Source organism: Mauremys reevesii, linkage group 5 (genome assembly GCF_016161935.1).
Source record: "Mauremys reevesii isolate NIE-2019 linkage group 5, ASM1616193v1, whole genome shotgun sequence".
Lineage (NCBI taxonomy): Eukaryota > Metazoa > Chordata > Testudines > Geoemydidae > Mauremys > Mauremys reevesii.
In genome coordinates, this window is record NC_052627.1 from 132,939,304 (window position 1) to 132,959,779 (window position 20,476).

The 20,476-nt window shown below is 40.1% G+C and overlaps 1 protein-coding gene across 4 annotated transcripts in view; it reads left to right on the forward strand.

Moving 5' to 3' along the window:
• Positions 1 to 20,476, forward strand: part of ATRN (attractin) — a 231,779-nt gene that overhangs the window by 29,827 nt on the left and 181,476 nt on the right. For all 4 annotated transcript variants that reach the window (XM_039540648.1, XM_039540651.1, XM_039540652.1 and 1 more), the window contains exon 2: positions 13,787 to 13,870. In XM_039540648.1, the coding sequence (XP_039396582.1) occupies positions 13,787 to 13,870 (84 nt within the window). The remainder of the gene's footprint in view (positions 1 to 13,786; positions 13,871 to 20,476) is intronic.

The following is a 20,476-nucleotide window of genomic DNA, read 5'->3' on the forward strand; positions in this document are numbered from 1 at the left end:
AAAATAAATGCCCAGACCATAAGAGAGGTGCCCAGCAAGAGGTGTTTATAAGCCTGACTAGATAAATGTTAGAGGCACAAGGTGGGTGAGGTAATATGGTCCAACAAAACAACTTCTGTTAATGAGAGAGACAGACTTTCAAGCTACACAGCGCTTTGAGGAAGACCTAATGAGTTCTGTGTAAGCTTGAAAGCTTGTCTCTCACCAAGAGACACTGGTCCAATAAAATATATGACCTCATCCCCCTTGTCTCTCTAATCCTGGGATCAATTGGTTATGACTATGGCCCTATCAAATTCATGATCCAATTTGGTCAATTTCATAGTCATAGGATTTTAAAATAGTAAATTTCATAATTTTGGCTATTTAAATCTGAAGTGTCATGGTGCTGCAATGTTAGGAGTGCTGACCCAAAAAGGAGTTGTGGGAGGGTTGCAAGGTTATTGCAGAGGGGGTTGCAGTACTGATACCCTTACTTCTGCGCTGCTGGGGTGGTGGCGGCTGCCTTCAGAACTGGGCAGCTGGAGAGTGGTGGTTGCTGGCCAGGGGCCCAGCTCTGAAGGCAGAGCTGCTGCCAGCAGCAGCACAGAAGTAAGGATGGCATGGATGGTATTGCCACCTTTACTTCTGTGCTGCTGCCTGCAGAGCTGGGCCCTCAGTCAGCAGCTGCCACTCTCCAGTCATCCAGCTCTGAAGGCAGCAGTGCAGAAGTAAGGGTGGTGTGGTATGGTATTGCCGCCCTTAGCCTTCAGAGCTGGGTGCCTGGAAAACAGCCGCTGCTCTCTGGCCACCCAGCTCTGAAGGCAGCGCAGAAGTAAGGGTGGTAGTACCGTGACCCCCCCTAAAATTGTGACCCCCTGTAACTCCCTTTTGGGTCAGATCCCCCAATTTAAGAAACTGGTCTCTCCTGTGAAATCTGTATAATATAGGGTAAAAGCACATAAAAGACCAGATTTCATGGTCAGTGATGTGTTTTTCATGGCTGTGAATTTGGTAGGGTCCTAGTTATGACATTAGATAACTACAGCATATTTGTGGCAACAAAAAGGTTAGAAAAATGAGACTTCTTACCCATAAGAATAAAAATGTGAATTTTGATCAGCATATGAGTGTAGTCCTTTCTAAATTGTAGTCATCGGGATTCTCTATTTAATCTTTGGTTTTGTTCTGTTTAACAAAGAAGACACTTGCTTCCTCAAGGGAGCTAAATGTATGCATTTGGCCTAACCAATCAATAAGGCTTGCCAGATATTAAGGAATACTTAATGTTTAGTTCCCATAATTTCTCCGTAGATCTGCAAAATAGCTTTTCTTTTTAACTAAAGATGAGTAGTCAGGGGAAAATCGCAGTCCTAGTGTTCTGGAACAGAAAGTCAGCAATCATTCTCCTGTCTCACTGTCATATTGTGGGTCATCAGGAAATTTATAATTTTATCAAAACAGTTTGTGGGTTAGGAGAAACAGCGGGCTTGAATGTGCAAATGCCTAAATGAAAAAGCCTAACATTCTTGATATTTATAATGTGCCATTAAATGAACACAGTGCTGTACAAACTGTAAATATGCAAATACACTGAGTTCCTACTGCTGAATAGGACTTGAAGATAGAGCAGAAAAAAGTCTTTGTATCTAGTTACCTCATTTGGACCCCTCCCAATCTGAAGTTAAATGCTGCCTGCTTCGGTCATGGAGAGATGGCTGCTGCTTGTTTCCAGCTGCTCTACAAGCCTTGGAAGAGCCTGGATGTCTGGAAAAACAGCTGGAAACAAGGCTAAACCAGACTAACTGCTTCTGCTAAGGACTACCGCTCCACTAGAGCAAGAAGAGGTGAGGAGCTGCTGGCTACCACTTGAAGGGGCCAGTGGTTCCAGAAGAAGAGTTTAGAGGAGTTCCAGCAGGAGAGAGGGCTTTAGTGGAGTCTAACCATTGGGCAAAATGTTTATGGGACTAGAACGTTTGAATAATTACAATTTAAAACATCAGATTTCTTATTTTAAATTCATTTTTCTTTTAAAAAGCTATTTAAAATTAAATTTTAAATCATGTCAACGTACATTAAGGCCTAAACTTGCTATATTCTATTAAAAACATTTAAATTACATCAGTAATATTCAAATAGTCCATATTTGCTGTCAAAGATTTCTAGATAGTCAGACCACTGAACTGGTGGAAATCACTGGCTAAGCACCTGGTACCTAGGGTTGCCAACTTTCTAATCGCACAAACCCGAACACCCTTGTCCTGCCCCTTCTCCGAGGCCCCGCCCCCGCTCACTCCATACTCCTTCCCTCTGTTGCTTGCTGTCCCCAACCCTCACGCACTTTCACCGGGCTGGGGCAGGGGTTTGGTGTGCGGGAGGGGATGAGGGCTCCAGCTGGAGGTGCAGCCAGAAATGAGTTCAGGATGTGGGAAGGAGCTCCTGGCTGGAGCAGGGGGTTGAGGTGCCGGAGAGGGTAACGGCTCTGGCTGGGGGTGCGGGCTCTGGTGTTAGGCTCGGGATGAGGGGTTTGGCGTGCAGATGGGGGCTCCGGGCTGCGGTCAAGGGGTTCGGAATGCAGGAGGGGGCTTTGGGCTGGGGTTAGGGGATTAGGTGCGGGAGGGGGTGAGGGATCTGGCTGGGGGTGTGGGCTCTGGGGTGGGGGTGAGGGGGTTGGGAGTGCAAGAGGGGGCTTAGGGCTGGGGCAGGGGGTTGGGGTGTGAGAGGAGGTGAGGGGTGCGGGCTCTGGCCAGGCGGTACTTACGTGACCAATTTTTGACAGCAGTAGGCTCGTCTGCAGGCACAGAGAACATATATATATATTTTTCATTTTAGTTTATTCAGCAAGTTCATTCAGAATTGAGTTGAGGAAGCAGGAAAGCTTGTTGACCTCTTCCAATCTATGAATAGAAACAAGATGTAAGAGGAGGAGATCTAGTTCTACAATCTTGAAGGACATGCTGATGAGCAACAATAAGGTTAATTTGCTAACTACAGACACCTTTTGCTTCATTTAATAAATCAGTTAATTATAAATGCAAAACATGTTTTGATGATTTTTTTTCTTCTGTATCCAGCACATTTAAAGTAGCTTTATTTAACTAATAAAAACAATTATTTTAAGTGCTGTTTTTGTGCATTTTTAATTGAAGTCCAATTTCCATCCAAACACAGCTTGACATAAATTGTGAGTAAACCATTAATTATTATCTAGTAAATAAGAAATATCATTCACTATTTTCTAATAATATAAAAGAAAATGTAAAAATTAACAGTATAATTGATTAAATGTGCATAGATGTAGTGTGTCCCAAACTTGTTTGCAAAAAATACCATACTACGTCAACCAATGAGACTCAACCTTTCCTTAAAAAAATAACTCAAAAGCACAAAAGCAAAACAAGATTTAAATTGATTTATTTAAATCATGATTAAATCACTGATTTTAATTGCATTGATTTAAATAAATGGACCCTGCCTACGTTAGTTTGAGCTTGTATCCCAAAAATATTAGCCAATCAATTTTTTTGTGTAAAGACCTATTTCATTATTAAATGTAATTTGAAAACTTCTTTAGAGTTTGCTTTCTGATACTTGTTAAATTCTGTTATCAGAGTCGGTAGGAAGTATTTGGGTAGTGTCAGATTCTACTTTTTTATTTGAAATCTTTTCTGAGCACTCAAGGTGTCCTTCTGTAGCATCAAATCGATACAATCAATCAATTTTCACAAGTTACCTAAAATGTACATTGCAATTTGGAACCTATCTGTAGATATTGATTTGTTAATCTACAGAAGAGCATCCGTTTGTCAGTGTAGCTGAAAAAGTTTTAGAATCTACTTGGCTGTTATATACTCATCTTCCCCTGGGAGCTTCATCACATCCCAGCTGGAACTTGAGGCATCCCTTGCTTATCTGTTACTTTAATGCTCTACATTCAAGGTGCAAGTCCTTCATTCTTCCAGCTGAAGGCTGAACAAAACTTTAAACTTGGGCTGTAGTAGTTCCTTAACCTGCAGGAAACTGACTATTTCCCAGGTGGATGGCACTGGGAAATTGGCTGAGGGTTTTGAACATTGGGCACAGTTGAAACATCAGCTTCCTTAAAACATCTGTTAGGTGAAGGGAATGCGGGGCAGGTTATGATGCTTACTTGTAGAAGTCTTGATTCCAGTAGCCCCCCTTTGGCCTGAAAAACTGGTAGATCTTTGGCCTGAACTTCCCTGATCAACCTGCTTCCCTGCTACCAATTCTTGTCCCCCACCTTTGGAGTGGGAATCATCAGTGGGGAGGAATCCAGAATAGGATAGAACTAGGATGTGGGGAGAGAAGCAATTTGGTGCTGTGGGTTCAAATTTGGCCAGTTTCTAGATGTGTAGATTGTGAAGAATTTAAGGAGTTGTTTCATGCTTGTAGCTGTGGGAGGAGAGATGAGGTCAACAGAGAGGGAGGTCAACATGTCTGTTTGGAAGTCGGAGGTTTTGATGATCTCTTATTTCCATGATGTAATTCATTGTCCTGGGGCATTAAATATCTGCATGGTCACAGATCAAAATGGTACACTTTGTTCCCAGGAGCCGACCATATGCCTCTGAAATACTATCAACTCCTACTGTCCGGAAGGGAGGAATACATGTCTGGAAAACAAACCCTCTTCAATCACATAACAAAGCGGATACACAATTAGGCCATTAGCCCAGCCCTCTTATCTGTATTTAAATGTAAGTCTTCAAGATATTACTCCAATCAGAGTAAAAGTTCTTTCAAACTGGGGAGGAATATTGATGTGACTATAAATCTTGAAACATTTGTGTGGTTTTAAAAATTATAATTATGATGCCATATTTACAAGGTACACAGGTGCAGAATACTGTAATTTAAACTCTCGCACATGTATTTAAGATACATTTTTGGCTAATTGTATGTTTCTAATTTTGGGAAACTGCTGAAGTATCAGTAGGCAAACCTTGCTTGCTGTTGGCAACTGAGTATGAATCACAATGAGCTTTGAAACAGAACGGAGGTTGAGGGGAAAAAAAGTGAAAAGGGAGTGACTGCTAGAAGCACTGATTCAGTTTAGTAGATTGACAGGTGCAAATTGTATCCTGAAATTATTCAAAACAACCCTTTGTGAAAAAATTTCATTGCTAACTGAACTCTTGCTCTAGACGGGGCTTATAAAACTTACCAAACTCATTGTAACCAGAGGACTAACGTTCAGGCTATGGTTACGCTGCCGCTTATGTTGGTATAACTCAGGGCTGGCCCACACTAAGAAGAGGGGTCGAACTAGGGTACGCAAATTCAGCTACGTGAATAGCGTAGCTGAATTTGAAGTACCCTAGTTTGAACTACTCACCCGTCCAGACGCCGCGGAATCGAAGTCCGCGGCTCCAAGGTCGACTCCGCCACCGCCGTTTGCAGTGGTGGAGTACCGGAGTCGACCGCGGCGCTTCCGGAGTTCGAACTATCGCGTCCACATTAGACGCAATAGTTCGAACTCTGAGAAGTCGAACTCACCGCGTCGACCCGGCTGGTAAGTGTAGACTAGCCCTCAGATTGCACCTCCCCCCCCTCCCCCCCCGAGCAACATAAGTTACGCCAGCCGACGTACCAGTGTGGACAGCACTTATGTCGGCAGGAGAAGCTCTCCCACCGACATAGCTACCGCCACTTATTGGAGAGGGTTAATTAAGTCTAGGGTTAGACACCCTTCTGGCCCGCTGCCTTGGGCTTGTGGGGCTTGGGCTAAAGGACTGTTTAATTGGGGTGTAGAAGTTCAGGCTCGGGCTGCAGCCTGAGCTCTGGCACCCTCCTATCTTTTGGGGTCTTAGAGCCCAGGCTCCAGCCTAAGCCTGAACATCTACCCCTGGGCTTGAATCCTGGGTCCTGAGTTGCCTCGGGTTTGGACTCTCCATCCCTGTGAGGTCCTGGGACCCTGGGTTCAAGCCCAGGGTTAGCACAAGTTGTTTGTAGGCGGTGTGGGGGATTGGGCTCAAGCCTGAGTCTGAGCCCAGGCTTACATTGCAGTGTAGACATATCCTTAGGGTGTTGAAACTCCCAACCCTTCAATACATATGGTATTATCCTACAGATTTCCTTTTGCTCCCTGATAACGAGATAAACCTGTATCTGTGCATATTTTTCAATTACCTGTTGCACAAAAGAATCCATGTAATACCATCTTAGGTAGTTTCTTTAACATGCAAATGAAAAGTTCACCCTTGTCTTCCGCATTGGAAGCTTAAAATTTTCATGTACATAACCAGAGTTTTCACAAGTACAAACTCTATTTGTAAGAGGTCTGTGTTTGAAGGGACACTCCTGCTGGCTGTCCTGCCTAGTTAAGGTTTGGCTCTTGGGTGTCAATGACCTTTGCAATTGGTAAGGAAAAGAGACTTAGCTTTTATAGGAGTTAGACAATTGTAAGGTAGATAGATGCACAGGTTAATTTGTCTATTTCTCTCTCGTGAATTTTTGGCAGATATTCTTTGTCTACAGTTTAAACAAAAACGTACTTAGGTCGAACCGTATGCACGGGCCTTTCCACTTCAAGCAACGTGTTCACTCTGAGAAAATAATCAATTATGAAATAAGAGCTACATTAATTAATTTAGGATGGGATGCTGTGGGACTAGTAAACAGGATAGGAAACCTTTTAGTTATAGATCAGCAGTTTAAATTCATCTATAATAATGGCTGTAAGTGGTTTATGTGGAATTAATATATGATTTCATTCCAGGCCCTAGTGAAGAGGGGTCCATATCACAGCCAGCACTAATGAGCATTGTTGTCGATGGTCTTTTAGAGACATCAAGGATTTGATGGACCGTAGGGATAGAATTATCTGCTTTCCCCTAGGGTTGGCCTTATGGGCCCTTATTAAGTCATGATGGTGAAAGACCAATGAAGGAAGAGTAGGGTGAGTTTTACACTGTTTGTGTTGTACTATTTCTGTAGATTAAATAGAAGGCAAGTACTTTTTACTGTTTGTCACCAGCATTAAATTTACCTCCAACGTTGCTCTGCTCTGCTAATAAACACTTTGTGACTGAGTGGTAGTTCTATTGTAGTACTGTTTAGTCTGTGGTTTTTTTTTTGTTTTGTTTTGTTTTTTTTAAACTTTATGCACTTAGCAAAGCGGGCTACTTGATATTTTAAGTAACTGAGTGGATGTATTAGTCTGGTTGCAGTCTGTGTTTTTAGAGTAATGCTGTGAATATTCAATCATTTGTGTGTTTAAAAAAAGCCTTCCAGTATTAATAAATCTGAGTTTGAGAGCTGAAGTTGCTAAATCTGATTTTCTGATTTGTGGTCAGTTTTTGCATTTCATTCTGTTGGTCTATTGAAACTTGATTGGTAGGTTTCACTCTCTGGTTCACTTGTATTAGGATTTTGCTTTTGTGTGGGTTGTTGGAACCACACAGGAGGAGCAAAATAAAGAAAATGCTTTTAAATAATAAAACATTTCACATTAAACGTTGTAAGCTTTTTTTCAGCAAAATCTGTTGACCTTTTGTACTGCTTCATCTTCCTTTTGATTTATAAAAAAATGAAACCCACAGTGTGCCTGGCTTGTATATGTCTAACTGTGGAGCATGAATTAGTTAGGTACTTTCGAAAATGGGACTTCAGGACTACGATTTTCAAAAGTGACTTAAGTACTTAAGAGCCTAAGTCCCACTGAAAGCCAATGATGCTTAGACTTTTAAGTCACCTAAATGCTTTGGAAAATGTTACCTCAATACTGTAAATTACAGTTTTGCCATCTGTTAATGTTAAAAATTAACTAATTGCTTTTGATTTTTTTTTTAAATCCAAAAAGTCTGAGGTGTATTTGTAAAACAGATATTGTTTATAGCATTTTTCCACTCTGGAGGTCCTCCAAGTCCCTCTTAGAGCTCTGAAGGTGTTAAGCCTCTCTATACTCACTCCCTTCATTTGTTTGCCTGTTGTCCTTACATTACAGTAACTACTTGTCCCGGTCAAGAACGGCTGGAGCCAGTTAAAGCCTGGACAGTCTAGAAGAGCTTCTTACAGTATGATGTAATGCACTGCTGGTTTAGGATAGAACAGTAAGAATACACAGCATTCAAAGTTATGAATTAATATATGCATACAATTTTTAGTTCATTTCTAGGATGCCCATCCCTAGTATCTAGGTGATAAATATTTCGTACATTTATAATGTTATGTCAGTGAGTCAAGCTGTATGAGAGTCAGTGACAGTATAGGGCTCCAGTGACTTTTATTCCCAATAGTACGTTAGTAAAAAGATCGCTCTCATAATGGTTCTGGTTGTCATATCATCTGGTGTTGGGGTGGCACCAGCTACACTGCAAATTTTCCCAGAATTTAATTACCTTGCTCTTAGATCATATGTTTCGATCTTTTTCACATAGAGAAAACCAAACCATGTTTAAGGAATGATGGGCCACTGCCAGGCTCAGGTACAGTGCTTAAATATGGTAGATTTTTATGTAGTGTAGACAGAGGACCAATATTAGAAAAATTCTAGGGTTTTTGTTTTTCATTAGTATTGGGAACCCAATTTAACCTCTTATCAGCTTGTTTTTGTTGAATTAAAGGATAAGATTCCAGCCTTTAGCTTGCTTTTTGCCAGGTATTTCTTCTTAACTTGCGGGTTGTTCATACAGTACCATGTGTTGTGTAATACCAGTTTGCAGTTATGACAACTTAGCTTCAATTTCGTTTGCTTTTGTGTTGAACTCTCTGTAATGATACTTAGTATACGTGGGTTTATTTGTGTTTAATGAAATATGTTCCAAAGGTTAGCAAGGGGTGTAAATCATTTACAGATTAGTATTCAGATCTTGTTTTTACCAAGTAAACTTTGTTGATAAAGGTTTTGGGTTATTTTTTTAAAACTTAAACAGTTCATTTTTGTTTTTGTATTGTTCAAATATGTCTTAGTTCTGTCAACACTGGAGCATGCAAGGTTTCCTGGAATGTTTGAGACATTATCTTATATTGCCTTTGATAGTGGATGCCAGAGTAATTGTTTCCAGAGCAGGTCGTTCATAATGATTCCTGGGTAATGGCTGATTGTTTTTTAGCTCCTGAGATTTACTCAGCTTCCAAAGTCTGCATATTATCAGTTGCAGGCAAAGTGCCTTCAGAGTTGAAACATTAGCTTACTTAAAACATTGATTCCCAGGCTCCCCGTTGAAGCTGTTTTCAAAAGATTAAGGTTTAGAAAAGAGGGCCAAATTTTTTCAAATATTAGTGCCTAGAATTAGGTACCGGAGTCCATGTTTAAAAATATAAATGAATAGTCTGACTTTTCAGAAATGCTGAACAATTGAAAAAACAAACAAACAATACTCAAAGCCTCCTGACTGAAGGTCACGGAATCTGCAGGAGCTTAGCACACCTCTGAAAATTGGGCCACTGCTCTAGTTGCCCCAAAACGGACTCAGTGCTGAACTTCAGACTGAAAAGTTTTGGGCCCAGATATTTTAAGTTGGAAAGTATAAAATGTAGAGCTGTGCGGAAAATGAAAATTCAATCAAGACTTCCACGTTGGTTTTCATTCCAATTAGGAACAAACACCCACAATTTGAAATTTCTCCGTGAAAGAAAATTTCAAAAAATTCATTTTGGGTCAATTAAAATAGTTAGCTTCAATAAAATTGGAACATTTCACTTCCATTTGACTTTTATTTATCATATATAGCATACAATTTTTTAAAAAAATATAAAACAAGTCATTTAGAAAGGAAAAGTGAAAACATTTTTTTCTTAAATGTTGAAATGGGGCATTTTGACATAGTTGGAACTTCTTTCAATTTTTGATGAAATCAACATGATTTCATAAAGTATTTTTCATTTTGATGGAGCTGCATGCTCTGGAAATGGTTCTGTCTAACTTTTTCCTGACCAGCTCTAATAAAATATGCTTCTCTGAGAACTTGCTATGTTGCTTTAAAATACAAGGATGTTCTCCAGTGGAGTGTCGTGTAGCTGCTCAGTTGCCAGAACATGTTGCTGGAACATGTTGATTGCTACTTCACAATGTTTTTAATGCCAAAATTCTCTTGTAAAAATTTCCACTGGCTTTTGGAACTCCTCTTTTAATAATGCATCTGTGAGGAACCGCTAGGACTACTTGGTCTCATTTTATCTGTATCAGTCAAACTGGGCCAGATAGTTTTGGTCTTGATCTTACACTCTCCCCTAAATTCCAATGGATTCTCAGACTCTCTCAGGATGCGTTGCACGTATGCACTGCTGCTCCTCCCTTGGGAAAGGATGTTGCTCAGCACCAGTCAATAGTTAAACTGCGGAAAAAGGCAATGAATCTGTAACTTGTAGTGGTTTTAAATCTCACAAGCCCTTGGGTTCCAGAAGCCTGGTGAGCTTGTAAATATGACCCACATGTGGGGGAGGGTGAATGATGTCATGGCTTAGTACTCAGTTCTCGTCCAAAGGGAGGGTGAGAGGCAGGATTTGGAGAAATTTTTCACATTTATCTCCTGGGAAGGACTCTTGCTTCCATGGTAAATGAAATAGTGGGGAATTATCAGTGTGTAATTAAAAAAAATAGAGTTTTCAGTTGATATAATAACTGAAACAGAGGTAGGATATGAGATACAAAGATAATACCCTCCAGAAGTGCAGCTTCTTGGAGTAATGGCATTTTCTGCAGCCTGAGGATAGGTTTTTATTAGGGCTGTCAATTAATCACAGTTAACTCACATGATTAACTCAGAATTAAAATCCATTTAAAAAAATTAATTTCGATTAATTGTGGTTTTAATCGCACTATTAAATCATATTTAATAAATGTCAATTGGTGTACTATTTGTGGATGCAGCAAAGAATCCTGTGGCAACTTATAGACTAACAGATGTTTTGTAGCATGAGCTTTCGTGGGTGAACACCCACTTCTTCGGATGCAAGCAGTGGCTGGTTGTGGATGGTTTTTCTACAGTTTCAAATATATTGATTTCAATTACAGCACAGAATACAAAGTGTACAGTGCTCACTTTATATTATTTTTTATTACAAATATTTGCACTAAAATGATAAAAGTTTTTCAATTCACCTCATACATGTACTGTAGTACAGTTTCTATCGTGAAAGTGCTACTTACAAATGTAGATTTTTTTTTTCGGTTACATAACTGCACTCAAAACAAAGCAATGTCAAACTTTAGAGCCTACAAGTCCACTCAGTCTTACTTCTTGTTCAGCCAATTGCTAAGACAAACAAGTTTGTTTACATTTACGGGAGATAATGCTGCCCGCTTCTTATTTACGATGTCACCTACCAGTGAGAACAGGCGTTTGCAAGGCACTTTTGTAGCCGGCATTGCATGTTATTTACATGCCAGATATGCTAAACATTCATATACCCCTTCGTGCTTCAGCCACCATTCCGGAGGACATGCTTCTATGCTGATGATAAAAAAAAAAAAATGCATTAATTAAATTTTTGACTGAACTTCTCAGCGTGGGAGAATTGTATGTCTCCTGCTTTGTTTTACCCGCATTCTGCCGTATGCTTCATAGCAGTGTCAGATGATGACCCAGCACATGTTGTTCATTTTAAGAACACTTTCACTGCATATTTGACAAAACGCAAAGAAGATAACAATGTGAGATTTCTAAAGATAGCTACAGCGCTTGACCCAAGGTTTAAAAATCTCAAGTGCCTTCCAAAATCTGAGAGGGACAAAGTGTGGAGCATGCTTTCAGAAGTCTTAAAAGAGCAACACTCCGATGTGGAAACTTACAGAACCCGAACCACCAAAAAAGAAAATCAACCTGCTGGTGGAATCTGGCTCAGATGATGAAAATGAACATATGTCAGTCCACACTGCTTTGGATAGTTATTGAGCAGAACTTGCCATCAGCATGGAAAGGTGGTCAAAGCATGAGGGGACATAGGAATCTTTACTGCATCTGGCACGTAAATATCTTGCGGCACTGGCTACAACAGTGCTAGGCAAACACCTGTTCTTGTTTACAATGCCACCTGAAAGTGAGAAGTGGGAGCATTATCTCCTGCAAATGTAACCAACCTTGTTTGTCTGAGCAATTGGCTGACCAAGAAGCAGGACTGAGTAGACTTGTAGGCTCTAAAGTTTTATGTTTTGTTATTTTTAGTGCAGTTATTTTTTGTTCATAATTCTACATTTGGAAGTTCAACTTTCATGATAAAGAGATTGCATTACAGTACTTGTATTAGGTGAATTGAAAAATACTATTTTAATTTTTACATTGCAAATATTTGTAAATAAAAAAATATAAAGTTAGCACTGTACACTTTGTATTCTGCATTGTAACTGAAATCAATATATTTGAAAATGTAGAAAACATACAGAATATTTAAATAAATGGTATTCTATTATTAACAGCGTGATTCATCATGGTTAATGTTTTTTAATCACGCAGTTAATGTTTTTAATTGCGTGACAGCCCTAGTTTTTTTAACATTATGATAGAAATTGCTAATTTTCCTTGACTTGTGAGGTTATATTCGGTACCTGCTGTTACAAATAATTTTGTCTTTACCTTTAGTAAGATTGGATTTTATATCATTTAAAATTTGCATTTGTGTTGCTTGAAATGGAGTATTAGTATGCTCATTTAGGTGACACACAGGCCTGAGTCTTAACTGGCCAATTGAAATGCTAAAGTGGAAATAATTACTCCCAGGGAGAAAAGGAAATACGGTTTAATTGAGGACACTTAAGCACTCACTCCACACCAGTACAGCTGGTGCATGCTCTATTACTCTCGAATTCTTCCATAGGTAGGGTTTTGTTTTTATTTTTACACCAACACTTCAAATGCTAGATTTAATGAATCTGCTAAGGAATGGCTAAAATCATCCAATCAATCTGTGTCCAGCAGTGATGCATTTCAATAAAGACAGTGGCAAATAATTTTGAGTAGTCTAAGGGGAAACAGAGTGATGGAAGAGGCAGCATTTTAAGAAATAAACTTATACCAGGAACAGGGACCATTGCCTGCAATGTGGGTTATCAAAGCAGAAATGAGTTATAATTGAGCCAGGTGGTGACAAAGAGGGTTATTATATTAGAAGATGGAGTGGAGAGTAAGGGGAGTTCAGCACATAGGTCTTGGAGAAGAGTGTAACATAAGCTCAATCTAGACTGGACCATGAGTTACCCTTTAGACTCTAGGAGTACTTGTGGCACCTTAGAGACTAACACATTTATTTGAGCTTATCTCAAACAAATTTGTTAGTGTCTAAGGTGCCACAAGTACTCCTCATTCCCTCAGACTCTGCTTTTGAAAGTAATATTTCTTTGTATTTTGAAAGTTTTACTTTTGTAGTAACTTTGCACTTTGAAACAAATCTTTCATTTTCTATTGTTTTCACTGCAATACTTATAAACAAGTACCTTGTTTCATCACTTCTGGCTGCTGTATTAAGGGAAGCTCTATTGACATCCTCCCTACATTTCTCTTCCTGTACCTATCTTCCGTTATGAAAGAAATACAATTTGTCTGAGTTGCTGATATGAGAAGGAAGCCAGATGAGAACACCACTTTGAACTTCCTGGCACAACTTGTGGGTACTCTGGCTAGTTACGAGAAGGGGTACAGACGAAGAGTACAGTAGCAGAATCCCAATTGTCTGATCCATTTGTGTGTGTGGGGGTTTTTTTTTTTGTTTTTTTTTAATAATGGCCATTCAGTAAATGAAAACCTAAAGTTGGGTGCTTTAATCAGGGTATTTTTTGAACCTAAGATGTTTGGAAAAACTCAAGTATTTAATCACATTAGAAACCTACATTTCTAATTTTTATTTACAGGCTAACTGGATCTTCTGGATATGTAACAGATGGGCCTGGACATTATAAATACAAAACAAAATGCACATGGCTCATTGAAGGAAAGTAAGTAGCAAACACCTTAATTTTTAGAGAGCATTATTTACAATAATTTTAAGTGCAATTCAGTTAGTGAACACATTTAGACCTTGGTTTCACTCACTTTTATGACTTATTATGGGAAAGAACACTCTCGCAATAATCAACATTGCCCTTTCTAAATGATGAAATTCAAGGGCTTGACTGCTTTATAAAATTGGATAGTTGAAAAGATCAAAACACATGGAATTTTGTTTTTGTGTTAAAATGACCTAAGTATTATGGTTGCAAACTCTCCAGATTTCCGAATTTCAGATGGTTGGCTAGACTGTATTTGTAACTTTTTTTTTTCAAAATGCCAAAAGCAGAGAGCTCTAACTTTAAAAAACCCTGTACATGAAAAAAAATAAATTTTCAAATAAATGCTGAGCTTCTGTTGCTTTCCAAATGTATATTTACTCCTTAGTTCGCAGTGACATCAGAGGAATGGTTGCCCTTCTTGCAAAGGTGTCTTAAAGTCTGAAAAGGTAGTTGGGACCCTTCCACATCAGGGATCAGCAACCTTTGGCACGCAGGTCATCAGGAAAAGCTGCTGGCGGGCCGAGATGGTTTGTTTACCTGCAACATCCGCAGGTTTGGCTGATTGCAGTGCCCACTGTCTGCCGTTTGCCGTTTCATGCCAATGGGGGCTGCGAGAAGCGCTGCGGGCCGAGGCATGTGCTGGCCGCCACGTCCTGCAGCCCCATTGGCCTGGAATGGCAAACAGTGGCTAGTGGGAACTGCATTTGGCCAAACCTGCGGACTCTGCAGGTAAACTAACCATCCCGGCCCCCCAGCAGGTTTTCCCGATGGACCACGTGCCAAAGGTTGCTTGTTGCTGTTGTAACCCCCACACCTTCTGGGTGTAGTGATCTGTTCTCCTCTAGTGGCACTGAGACCACTTAGAGAGTAATGAGTCTGCTACAGCCTTAGTTAAGAGCCATGTGGCTTCTAGCTCATGCAGTAGAGGCTCATGCATTTAGCTCCAGAGATCCCAGGTTCAAGCTTGCCCTCTGATGACCATTACACTGTGACTTTGATCATTTTTTATTGCTTTTACTGACTTTTGCAGTAATTTTAAGAGTGACACTTACAGTGTTTAGTTTCTGACTGTCATCTGATTAGTGGTTTAACCATCACAAATGTGTGTGTTTTTTGGATTTTTTTTGTGTGTGGGTAAGTGCCAGCGCCAGAGCTGCAAAATCAGTCTAGTTTTTAAACATTTGAACTGTCAGCTGTCATGCATTAAACGACATAGCTTTAACTGAGGTTGAAGCAGAACTGTGGAACTCTGGAAAGAGGCTAAATGGACAGGTTTCTGAATAAAGACTAGGTTTTCTGATGGAATTCACCTGTGCTGAAATTCCTGGGAGTTGAGGTCACTCAGCATTTTGCAGGATCAGGGTCCCTAAGATCTTGAAACAGTAAAGAATACATTTTGACCTATGTTCTCTGTACACTTTGTTTCCGTTGGTTTTGTAGGAAGATTAGACTGTGTGTCTGTGGTATGTTCCTTAACATTTCCCAAAGCTCAGCAATTCTTTTATAACAAGCTTTAATCTCCTATCACCAGGCTCCAGTTTTCTACTTGTTAACTTATTTTTACCAAAGAAAATGTTCTATTTGCAATTCCCTGATAAATATCAACATAGCTAATCTTAGTTCATGTGCAGCGTTTCCTTGCATGTATCCGGTTGCTTTCCCAGGAAAACACATATTTTATGAGGAGTGAGCTAGAAATCTTCTTCCTCAGTCATATACCACATCTTTGGTGCTCAGAGATGCACAAAATGAACCCGTGTTAGTCGAAGTGCTGAGCTGCACACAAAGCTCTTCCAGCTTCGCCTTCTCACTTGATTTTAGTCTTGGCATCAGAGGATAGTGTGAATGAAGGGTTAAAGCTGGGCAGAAAGGAGATAGTAGAGAATTATGCTGCCAAATCCAAGTACACATCCTTACAGAGATAGTCTGTACTATCTCTGGTTTGCCAAATGTAAAGGTATGCAATTCTGAAGTACAGTTCCACTCTGAAAAATTTCTATAAAGCTATCAACTGTGCAGGTGTCTGTCTTCACCTCATGCCCGGAGTGAATCCTGTGCTGTTAAGAGAGCTCTAGAGTCTACTAGACAAAGGTGTATAACAAGATCCAGTAGCTGGAAGTTGAAGCTAGACAAATTCAGACCGGAAATATGACTGCTGAATATTCCCTACCTTTTCATGTTCGGTAGGCTCACCATGCCTATAAAGCAGGGACTGTTGGAACTGGCGAAGCACTGGTGGCAGTCTCCAGCATAGATTCCACCCTTCAAAGGGATTTGAGTACTTGTGTTCTCATCTAGTGCCAGGATCTCTTGAAGCAGCTGTCCAGGAGAAGTTCAAACAGCAAGGACCTCCCAAATCAACACAAAAGGGAGAAAGCTCCAGCTTTGTGGGATCTATTTGATCAATAAAGTCTACTTACTAGCCAGTCTCTAGATGTGAGAAACTAATTACCCAGAACTGCTAGCAAAATACAGTTACTTGCCCTGTGACAAGCTGACTCAATTTACAGTCACACTTTCTCTAGAGTCTAGGAAAGAGTTTGTTGCCGGCACAAAAAGGCCTGAGGCTACAGCAACAGTGATTCGTTGCCCGGAGTGCCTTGCTCTGATTAGACACACCAGGGTGGAGAAGCAAAAAAAAGTTTATTTGAGATCTCAAAGCGCAGGATGCTTGGAGGCACATGCCTCAGATCAAGCACACCCCAGACAAGCAGCTCTCTGTCTTTATACATGATCTTAGCTAAGCATGTCTATTACCCCCAATGCCCAGCTCCCCCCTCCCCCCCCCTTCTCCCTCCTTTTCAGTTCCCATACAGCAAATACATTATAACGTAGCAATTACTCTAAACAGGTTAGATCATACTTGGCAAAAAATATATTATCTCGTTAGTAACTTTTCTTGACCGGTCATTCTGTTTCACTCCCTTTAGCCAGGTGCAAGCAGGCTGTATAATTGCCTCCTGGTACTGATAACTAGTTGCCACACATTCCATTCTTTCCATCTAGCCTGTGGGGTTAATTAAAGTTTAAACATGGAAGCGGTTCAGACAAGCAGAGGCCTAATACAGGGAGCCTTCATTGGCACTGTCATTTTCCACCCTTCTGTTAACACTGGGTCATGCCTGGTGCCACCAACAAGTTCAAATCTATAATAAATGAGGAGCAGCTGATATCTCGCACTTCTCCTGTGGGCTGCACTAGATGCCTCTAATACAGCATTACTCACCACGGTCACATCTGAGATGTGAAGATTATCCTGGTTACAAGCATTTGGGATTCCCATGGAGGTCCAAATAACAATTGAGTAGGGCTGTTGATTAATTGCAGTTAATTCATTCGATTAACTCAAAAAAATTAATCACAATTAAAAAATTATTTGCGATTAATTGCACGTTTAACTGCACTGTTAAATAATAGAATACCAGTTGAAATTTATTAAATATTTTGGATGTTTTTCTACCTTTTCGTATATATTGTATTCTGTGTTGTAATTGAAATCAAAGTGTATGTTTTGCTTACAAATATTTGCACTGTAAAAATGATAAACGAAAGAAATAGTAATTTTCAATTTGCCTTATACAAGTACTGTAGTGCAATCTCTTTGTAGTGAAAGTGCAATTTACAAATGTAGATTTTTTTAAATTTTTTGTTGTTGCATGACTGCACTCACAAACAAAACAATGTTAAACTTCAGAGCCTACAAGTCCACTCAGGCCTACTTCTTGTTCAGCCAATTGCTAGGACAAACAAGTTTGTTTATATTTACAGGAGATAATTCTGCCCTCTTCTTATTTACAATTTCACCAGAAAGTGGGAACAGGCATTTATATGACACTTTTGTAGCCTGCATTGCAAGGTATTTACGTGCCAGATATGCTAAACATTCGTATGCCCCTTCATGCTTCAGCCACCATTCTAGAGGACATGGTTCCATGTTGATAATGCTCATTTAAAAAAATAAGTGTTAATTAAATTTCTGACTGAACTTCTTGGGGAAGAATTGTATGTTCCCTGCTCTGTTTTACCCGCATTCTGCCATATATTTCATGTTATAGCAGTCTCGGATGATAACCCAGCACATGTTGTTCATTTTACGAACACTGTCACTGCAGATTTCACAAAACGCAAGCAAGGTACTAATGAGAGATTTCTAAAGATACCTACAGCACTCAACCTAAGGTTTAAGAATCTGAAGTGCCTTCCAAAAACTGAGAGGGACAAGGTGTGGAGCTTGCTTCCAGAAGTCTTAAAAGAGCAACACTCCGATGCGGAAACTACAGAACCTGAACCACCAAAAAAGAAAATCAACCTTTTGCTGGTGGCATCTGACTCGGATAATGAAAATGAACATGCGTTGGTCCATACTGCTTTGGATTGTTATTGACAACGGGTTCTGCTCAGCATGGACATGTCTTCTGGAATGGTGGTTGAAGCATGAAGGTACATGTGAATCTTGCACTCACCTGACACGTAAATATCTTGTGACACCAGCTACAACAGTGCCACAAGAACGCTTGTTCTCACTTTCAGGTGACATTGTAAACAAGAAGTGGGCAGCATTATCTCCTGCAAATGTAAACAGACTTGTTTGTATGAGTGATTGGCTGAACAAGAAGTAGGACTGAGTGGACTTGCAGGCTCTAAAATTTTACATTGTTTTATTTTTAAATGCAGATTTTTTTGCACATAATTCTAAATTTGTAAGTTCAACGTTCATGATAAAGAGATTGCATTACAGTACTTGTATTAGATTAATTGAAAAATACTATTTCTTTTGTTTTTTTTACAGTGCAAATACTTGTAATTTCAAATAAATATAAAGTGAGTACTTGTACACTTTGTATTCTGTGTTGTAACTGAAATCAATATATATGAAAATGTAGAAAACATGCAAAAATATTTAAATAAATGGTATTCTATTATTGCTTAACAGTGAGTTTGATCGTGTGATTAATTGAGATTAATCTTTTTAATTGCTTGGCAGCCCTACAATTGAGGGCTTTCTCTTTGAGGACAATGAATTTCTTAATTCAAAGACAGATGAGGCCTTCCATTCTTTAAATGACTCCCAGGCTGATCCACATTCCCTAGGCCTGTATGTCTCAGCTCCAAAAAGGAAGAGATAAGGGACCCATGTTTATTCAGACTCAACTACCATTTCAATTCATGTAACTTTAAAATACTTCACCACTCTCCTATCAAGGGCCACATTGTGTTTTCTCATCGTGCAGTAGATCAGGGGTTCTCAAACTTCATTGCACCACGACCCCCTTCTGACAACAAGAAATTACTACACAAACCCAGGAGTGGGGACCGAAGCCTGAGCCCGCCTGAGTCCCAGTGTCCCGGAGGGTGAGACAAAGCCAAAGCCTGAGCCCCCACCATCCAGGGCTGAATCCTTTAGCCCTGGGTGGTGGGGCTCGGGCTTTGGCCTCGAGCCCCTGCAAGTCTAAGCCAGCCTTCACAACCCACTTTGGGGTCCCAACCCACAGTTTGAGAACAGCTGCAGTAGATGTTTATTTCTCCCCAATTTAGGAACCCCCTTCCTCTTTGTGCCTCAGTAGAGGATTAGCAAGATTGATGGGGGTTCCCCCCCTTTGAGCCTTTAGCAGCTGGTTCCCTGTACCGCCTTCCAGTGAAGACTTCTTTTTGGAGTGGCCGTTGCTCAAAGGATAGGCAAGATTTAGGACCACATGGCATGTCCCCCTTGTATAGTTTTCATAAGGATAGTGTCACAATTAGACCTCATCTCAAGTTCCTTCCAAAAATTGTTTAAGTTCCATATGATCCAGTCTGTTCATCTCCCAGTTTTCTTCCCCAAGCCTTACTCAGCCCACAGCCCCGCCCCCCTGTGCGGAAAGCTGAGTTTCACACACTTGTAGTAAAGGCACTGCCTTTTTATATTGACAGGCCAAAACCATTCAGGAACACACTTACACTGTTTGTGGCCTTTGCAGAAATGGTTAAGGGTCAGTCATTCTTCTCTCAGAATATCTAAGTGGGACTCCAGCTGTATGAGGACTTGCTATGGGTTAGCCGAGTTAGTCACCTGGTCCCATTAGAGCTCAGGCAGCCTCTGTTGCCTGTTTCAAAAACATCCCTACTTCTGAAATCTATCTGGCAGCTACTCAGAGCTCAGTACACACCTTTGCAAGACACTACTCTTTCGTCCTCTCTAGTCATTGTTTAAGTACACCTCTACCCCGTTATAACACCACCCCAATATAATGCGAATTCGGATATAACGTGGTAAAGCAGCGCTCCAGGGGGGCGAGGCTGCGGGCTCTGGCATATCAAATCAAGTTCAATATAACACGGTTTCACCTATAACGCTGTACGATTTTTTTAGCTCTCGAGGACAGCGTTATATTGAGGTAGAGGTATATCTTATGCTGTTCTATATATGTTGTTATACCATATTTATCCAATTCCATGCAAACAGATAAATGTTTGTTAGTCACCAATAGTGGAATCTATATATTTTTTTTCAAGTCATTGTCTAATAACTGAATACTTGCCTTACAGAAATTGAGATGTGGATATCATGGATAC